Source organism: Cavia porcellus, unplaced genomic scaffold (assembly GCF_034190915.1).
Source record: "Cavia porcellus strain 051 isolate PalLab524CR breed Dunkin Hartley unplaced genomic scaffold, mCavPor4.1 scaffold_17, whole genome shotgun sequence".
Taxonomy (NCBI): Eukaryota; Metazoa; Chordata; class Mammalia; order Rodentia; family Caviidae; genus Cavia; species Cavia porcellus.
The window spans coordinates 66000923-66009145 of NW_026947500.1; the positions used below are offsets into that span (position 1 = coordinate 66000923).

Consider the following 8223-nt stretch of genomic DNA (forward strand, 5'->3'; position numbering starts at 1 on the left):
TGTGACCATAGATACTTTATGGCTTTTGGCTTTTTTCTTGTTTTTGGAAACGTAGACACACTGGCTTCCTTCCGCTTCCTCAGGCTCCGTCTGAGTTTATTATCTCACTGGCTTTCTTTCTTCCCTTTCATTTCTGTGTCTCTTGACTTCTGTTTCTTCAAATGCAACCTGGAACAAAAAAGCAACAAAGTTTGTCTTCCTGCTTCTTTGTTCTGGCACAGTTACAGAGCACAGATTCTCAGCCTGGCAAAGCAGAGGGGCAGTTACCTGGTCCCCTGGGCTCCCAGTGTGCACAGTGCTGGCCCCGAGGGTGTGCTGGGAGTGTCGGGGTGCTGTGGTGGTGCACAGGCCCAGGAGCACAAGCCTCAGAGCAGAGGACCTGGAGCCACTCTCACAACACAGAGGAAAAGTCAAGCAGGAAGGGCAGGGAGCAGTTTCCCTCTGAGTCCACAGGATGCCTTTGCAACAAACATGAACAATGTGCAAGAAGTGAGCACCACAAAACAGGGGTTCCTGGGGTCCAGCATTCTCAGCAGCGTCTCACTCTTTAGTGCCCCTGTCTGCTTTCTCTCAGTACCCTGCCCCTCTCCCTGACCTCCACACACTGGTTCCTTGATGGCCTCGAGAATCTGAACCCGTCTCAGGGCATTTGCACTGGTTGTTCTCTCTATCAGGTAAAATTCCCACAGGTTACCTCCTGGCTTCCATTCACATGTTGCCTATTCCTGCCTTACTGTGGGCTTGGGGATGTAGCTCAGTGGCAAAGCACCTGCCTAGCATGCCCCAGATTCCAGGTTTCATTGACAGCAACACACAGACACACACACGTACACACATTTCCTATTCATACCTGTCTGCATTGTTTTCATGATGTGTGGTGTCTTGTGTGACTTTCTTTTTCAAGAAGTTTTATTGAGGTGTAATTGATAATAAAATCCACTTGGTATGTGCCGTTGTGTGGATGGGTGATAATTTCTGGGAAAACAGGTCATAGACATATGGTTTTCTTCTCTCCCTGTATTCTATGTCCATGACTGGGAAGTAGGAATGTTTATTTATCCGCGGGAGTGAATCATTGTACAGACAGGGGTCAGAACATGGCCAGTACACAAATGTAACAAGTACTTTCTCATTAAAACTGTGAAACGCATGACCTCACAGGAAAAGGTGTAGAGCAGAGCAGAAATTCCAAATCCTATGGATATGAGATATTAAAGCCTACAGAATTATCTCTAAACACAAGCATGTACATAAAAGCACTTCAACTATATGGGTAACATGCATCTGTGTACAGAGCACTGATGCAATCTGCTTTCCCTGAAACTATCACCCATCCACGCAACGGCACCTACTAAGTGGACTTTTACTTACAGCTTTGCATCCACAATGAGGCAGCAGGAAACAGCACCAGAATTCCAGAATTTCTCCTGCTGCGAGTCTCAGAGCACCCAGCGCTGGAGCCCCTCATCTGTGGGCTTTTACTCTCCATGTACCTGAACACGGTGCTCGGGAACCTGCTCATCCTCCTGGCCATCGTCTCCGAACCCCACCTGCACACGGCCATGGGCTCTTCCACTCCAATCAGTCCTCTGTAGATGTGGGCCTCACCTCCACCACTGTGCCCAGGACGCTGGTGAACAACCAGACCCACAGCCAGGTCATTACCTGCGCAGGCTGCATTGCCCAATGTCCTTTTTCTTGCTCTTTGCAGAGCTGGACAACTTCTGCCTGGGTGTCATGGCCTATTACAGATTCGTAGCCATCTGTCATCCCCTGAGTTACACGGTTGTCGTGCACTCATTGCTCTGTGTGATGCTGGTGCTGATGTCCTGGATGGCGAGCATCCTGCATGCCTCATTGCAAAGCCTCATGGTGCTGTCTGTCCTTCTTCACGGAGCTGGAAATCTCACACTTCTCCTGTGAACTCAATCAGGTGGCCCAGCTTGCCTGTGGTGAGAATGTCCTCAGTGACCTTGTGGTGCATTTGGTACCTGTGTTGTTGGGGACTAGCTCCCCTGCTGGCATCCTGTGTTCTTACCAAAGATCGTATCCTGCATGTGTGCCATCTCTGCAGCTCAGGGGGGGCATAAAGCCTTTTCCACCTGCTCATCTCTCCTTGCAGTGGTCTCCTTATTTTATTGCACGGGTCTAGGTGTGTACCTTAGCTGTGCACACAGGAGCTCACACTCAAGTGCAACAGCCTCGGTGATGTACACCGTGGTCACCCCCCATGCTGAGTCCTTTCATCTACAGCTTGAGGAATAAAGACGTCAAGAGAGCTCTCAAAAGACTTTCTGGATAAAACTTGTAAAAGAAGACACTGCCCAGAGCCTGAGCAATGCTCTTGGCTGCAGAACTTTGAAGGCTTCCTCACCATCTGGTTTTTAACTGATGTTCCCCTATTCTGTTTTGCTGGATAGTATCAGGTTCGAAAATTTAGGCATCAGCTGTGAAGATAATGAGATTCATTATAACGCCCATTCTTGTTGACTTTTATCTACTTTTGAAGACCTACAATGTCTCTGATGTTTTGGTTTTGTCGGTTTTATTCTTTACTGTTTTGTTCAATTGTATTATAACTAACGATATAGGCAATTCTATTAGAGATAGCGGGAGGCATTATGGTAACCATTGTTGATCACCTTGTATTATGTTTTCACATTATCTATTATGTCCACCCTTTTGACTTGACCGATTCTGTTCTGTTATGTCACATTTGGTTTTACTCTCTTCCAAAAAAGTAATAAGAACCGTGGGAGCAATGAAACCCAAAATGTGTAATAGTCATTGTACAAAAGAGAGGAAAAGAAAGTGCTCTAAACTATATAACTGCATGTATATTTAAGTGTATAAGATAGAAAATGATATCACAGAGTTTTATTGGATCATTGAACAGAACTGTTTGCAGTATCATTGATGGAATGTCCACTTTACAAGCTTTAATTTTGTGACTTGAACAATTATTTCTAAGATGACAATATGTAATCCATTAACTAGTGATTTCCCACTGTTCATTTTTTTTCTGCAAATCTGTATAACTTGTACCCTTTCTCTGCTTTTTTTTCTTTTCTCCTTAAATAAAATTTTTAAAAAATGTGAATATAAAAAACAACTTTGAAGGCTTCCAAGTCTAAACCTGATTCACGGATCAGATCATGAGCACAGGAATTGCTCACGGTATTTACTCCCAGGACTTCGACTGCTACAATTCCAACGTCCCCGTGTGAGTTAGTTAATTTGTGCTTTTAGGTTTTCTGCTCTGATAGCTCACTGTTTTTTTCCTTTTGCTTTTTCCAAATTCCCAAAGTTATTCCCAACATTGCACCAGAAATATTTGGAAATTCTCACTTTCCTGACACATCAGCAAGAATGTCTTAAAGATAACTTCTCCCTGTATTGCATCTCTTATTGCATAATGTTTCTTTCATTTTACTGAAGAGCTCGTGATGGGATTTGCTTCACATCTGGAAAAGTTACCTTGGAAACTGGTGCAATTTATCTAAAGCTGAGGTCAATACTTTCCTTCTTTGGGAGTCATGCCTGTGTGCATCAGGGCTTTAATTGTTCTTTTTGATAATGTGGACTTCAACATGCTAGTGCATTTTATGCCTACTCACCTGGGGCTTTACACTCTTTAGTTTTAGATCGCTACATAATATCAATGCATATTTATGACAGACGGCATGGTGTTTGACTCATGCATATGTTAGAGAGCGGTGAGCCCGGCTTGTTGACATATCTGTCACTTTCAGTCTTAATCATGTCTTCATGGTGAGTTACTTCTAGAGTCCTCTGTGTAAAAATTTGATACATACAGTGCTTTTCTGCTGACTGTGGTCACCCAGTGTGCTGTGGAGCACCAGCATTCTGCCTTAGATCTGACCGTCTCATGGTTCTGACACTCAGGACCTGGATTTTATTTCAGCTCCATGTTCAAAGCACTGACCAGAGCCATGAGCAAAACAGGCCTCTAGAGACACTGACTCCTTCATTTTTCTGGGGCAGAGGGCTTTGAATGCTAGATGACATTTCTGCCGTGATAACAGTGTGGGAACAGGGAGTGGATTGGTGGTTTTTAGGTCAAGGACAGAAAAGGGGAGAAGGCAGAGGAGGCTCTCCAAGGCCAGCACTGAGCCTCTCTGTGGAGCTGTCCTGTGTGGTGACTGTAATCAGCGTCCGTACCTTGGGTGTGACATTGTACCACAGTGTTATGAGATGTTACTGTTGGGAAAACTGAGTAAAGGATTCATGGATCTCTCTGGCTTATTTCTTACATATGCATGGTAATCGACAATTATCCCAAAATTAAAGTTTAATAAGAATTATCTAAAATACAGCAAACATTCATGAGCAAGATTTTCTTGACATGTAGAGATTAGGACATCATTCTTTTCCCCTTTGAACTTATTTCTTTTATATATTTTAAGACACAGAGACTGTCCAATCTTATGCTTAAAGTATTTCTTTTACACATATTTTATTATAGTTAAAGCAAATAAGGAAAGATGAATGATTTCATCCACTAAAAATGATGTTGTACCCTTGTGTCCTTCTAGACAGTGTGGTACAATACAGGTCCTTACGATGGAGCTTGTTTATCTCATCTGTGTTAGAATACTGGGCGATAAAATAAACAGAATTTGGACAACTGAGAAAACAGTGACTTCTGGTATTCCATTGTTACCGCTTTTTCTGTTTTGGGGAGGCAAAGAGAGAAATGGCACACATGAGAACTGTAGAAGTGAGACTTCTACAGTAACCGAGCACCTCCCCCTCCGCCCTTCATCTCGCCAGCTCCCTCTGGATGCCACTGCACTGTGCAAATTACCTCCTTTTCTCTTCCACTGAGATTACTTCTTATTCCCAGTCGCTTTCTTTTAGGACACTGAGTACTTTCCCTTCTTTATGAAGGTCAAACAATGCTAGGTTCATAAAGACCGCAATCCATCCTGTCTGCAGAATTTTGCCTGGAACATTCAGCTAATTGTGTTTGGAATTGATTGTGTGTTTTAAAGTGACATTCTGACTAATCATAGATGGTCCCAGGGGCCATCACACCCACACTCACACACACCCCAGATTTGTTTGACAACCCATGCAGGAGCACCCTAAATAAACTGAGATGGAAAACTAGTTAAGTAACATAGTGTCTCTCTGGAGATCTGGCTTGAGCCAAATCCTTGAAAGGTTTTTCTTGAGGTAGAAACTTCTCATTCTTTTTCTTTGTTTAAAATTTCCTCACTTACATATTTAAAAGAAAATATACACAGAAAAGAAAGGCAAAAAGCAGAAGAGACAAATAAGCAACAATAACAACAAACCCCAAACAGTAACAGTACAGATTTTCCAACCCAGATGATGGGAATTTAATAACAGGTGTAATATTGCATATTGTGACTTCCAAATGGGTTCATAGATTACCAGATGCAGACATGTAAAATCAGGCTAATCCTGGGAGCACCAACTGTTCTCTTCCAAGAACTAACACCGTCTGTGGTGCACTCCTCTTAGCTCTCTTATGTATATACACACAGATTTCTGTCTAGAGCCTTCTCCTTCTTGTGGACCTTCAACAGAAACTACAAAAGCAGGCATCAGAGGTTGTGCAGAAGGAAAGACAGCGTGGGATGCAACAAAGCCCTGGGACAGGGCTCCCCAAACTTATCTCTGCACCAGAATCCCACAAAGGCTTGCCCTGAAAGCAAATCTCAATGCAGAAATGTCAAAAACTGGCCAGAAATCATTTGCCCACTGGAAACGCTAGACTTGCCTACCATGTCATGGAGGAGCCTGAAAACCCTGAGTAGAAACTCACAGCTGGATTCAGACTTGGGCGGTGCCCAGCAGTGTCAGAGGAGCCCACAACTGTGCGCTTGCATTTGATGACAATGGTGGCACACCTAACTACTGGATTTTACCACAGCTTCCTGTACAGCAATAGGCAAGTGATACAATAATCAAAAGAAAAAGGAACTGAGGATAATTAAAATCACACACTGATAATCTTGACATTTATTTGGATATTTCGGGACTGTGTTCATAATGACCCTGTTATTCAGCTTCTTTCACGTAACTGTACTACATGGTGACTACAGTGAGATTCCACCCCAGACACGGCGGAAGGACATGCCTGTGTGCACAGGGAGTGGGTGACTCTGCGTCACACGACTGGGCTGAAGTCACACTCCTGTGTCAGCCAGAACATAAAGACTGGACTATTCCTGGGGGAAAGGAGATGCACAGGGCCGGGGTCAGCTCAGTGACAAGGCACTGCTAGCATGCATGAAGCCCTGGGTTTGATCACCAGCACCGAAAAGGAGGAAAAAAAGGACATATACAGGATGATACTGATGAGGGCTGTCATTTAGAGGGAGGGGCAGTATCTGTATTCAGATATAGACATTCTGACCAACAGAACAAAGAAGAAGGTAACTCGGTGTAACGGTAATGTGTACCAACCAACTGTGAAGTCAGATTAATAAATTCTCTTCACATGGCCAGCTCTCCACAATACACTGGGAAGGAACAGAATACAGAAACAAAATCATTTTCCAAAGCAATACTCTTATCTACTTCAAACATTTATTGGTCATATTAGAGGTCATTCCTGACTCTAAAGTCATATGGAATCAACCAATTTATTCAAATTTGTAGCTGACTTCAATTGCCAAGTATAATTGTGCTCTACCAACAGGAAAACCGTTTAAAGTTGCTGTAGAACACAAAAGAAAAGCAACTGAACATGATATGCTCTTGTATAACAATTTTTCATAACCAGACTGCTTTGTTCCAGGGCAGACATGAGAATTTCCAAACACTTGGGTCCAAGAAGGGGAACAAGTTTTGGGGGAGTAGTAAGTGACCACCAAACCAAACTGGAATGCACTAGAAAGAAGAGAACACTTAATGTAAGTGATTTAATTAAATTTTCTAGAGAACTACTTCAAAGAAATGGAAATTACAGGCCATAAAGGGAAAAACGTCATGCACAATCTGATCAAAGGATCAAAATTCTGACTCCAAGATTTGAGGCCCGAAATGAGAAGCATTTCTACTGAGGCGGGTCGGCTGGTCCTCGGCCTGTTGCCCTCCCGAGAAGTCCTCTCAGCGCTCTCTTGATGTCTTCGTTCCTCAGACTGTAGATGAAGGGGTTCAGCATGGGGGTGACCACGGTGTACATCAGCGAGGCGACTGCAGTAGAGCGCCAGTCTTGGGTGACAGCAGAACTCAGGTACACGCCCAGGAGCGTGCAGTAAAACAGGGAGACCACCGAGAGGTGAGAGGTGCAGGTGGAAAATGCTTTGTACTTCCCCCGAGCTGACGGAACTGCACGTATGGAGGAAATTATCTTAGAGTAAGAAAACAGGATGCCACCGAGGGGACCGATAGCCAGCAGCACTGCCGAAACATATATGGCCATGTCATTGAGAAAGGTGTCAGAACAGGCACGGTGGACCACCTGATCCAGTTCACAGAAGAAGTGTGGGATTTCCAAGTGGCTGCAGAAGGACAGACGCAAAGCCATGAGGGTGTGTAACAGGGAAATCAGGACACTCACGATCCAGCAGGCTAGAACCGATAACAAACAGTGCCAGCGGTGGATGATAACTGTGTAGTGCAGGGGGTAGCAGATGGCCACGTAGCGGTCATAGGCCATCACCGTCAGCAAAAAGGTGTCCAGCCCTGAAAAAAGCAGCAAAAAGTACATCTGGGTGATGCAGCCTGCATAGGTAATGAGCTGGCTGTGGGTCTGGGTGTTCACCAGCATCTTGGGCACAGTGGTGGAGGTGAGGCCGATGTCCACAAAGGACAGGTTGGAGAGGAAGAAGTACATGGGCGTGTGCAGGTGGGGGTCGGAGACGATGGCCAGGAGGATGAGCATGTTCCCAAGGACTGTGGTCAGGTACATGAAGAGGAAGAGCCCGTAGACGAGGGGCTGCAGCTCTGGGTCCTCTGAGAGTCCCAGAAGGAGAAATTCTGAAGGCCAAGTAACATTTTCTGGTTCCATGCTTTGGGTATAACTTCCAAAGAGAGAGACAAAGAGCATTACCAAAGGATACATGACTCAGCTCCCATGAATGTTAGCATTTTTGCACTAAGGTGGGTAGAACTCAGGGCCTCTCACTTGCAAGTCAGGGGCTCTGCTACTGAGCTACACGTCCATCCAGATCTCCTACAGTCAGGAAAACAATTCCTGTGTTTTGTATGGATCATTCCCCTTTA

The 8223-nt window shown here is 44.5% G+C and overlaps 1 protein-coding gene and 1 pseudogene across 1 annotated transcript; one reads left to right on the plus strand and one right to left on the minus strand.

Annotated features, from left to right (window-relative positions):
• Positions 1-1686: 1686 nt before the first annotated feature.
• On the plus strand, positions 1687-2265 carry LOC134471145 (olfactory receptor 1078-like; annotated as a pseudogene).
• A 2040-nt stretch (positions 2266-4305) lies between these two features.
• LOC100726241 (olfactory receptor 7A17-like) lies at positions 4306-8008 on the minus strand. The gene is made up of 2 exons (XM_003461829.4): positions 7088-8008; positions 4306-4326 (listed from the first exon to the last, which is right to left on the minus strand). The coding sequence occupies exons 1-2, from the start codon at positions 8006-8008 to the stop codon at positions 4306-4308; spliced, it is 942 nt and encodes a 313-aa protein (XP_003461877.4).
• Between the last annotated feature and the right edge of the window lie 215 nt (positions 8009-8223).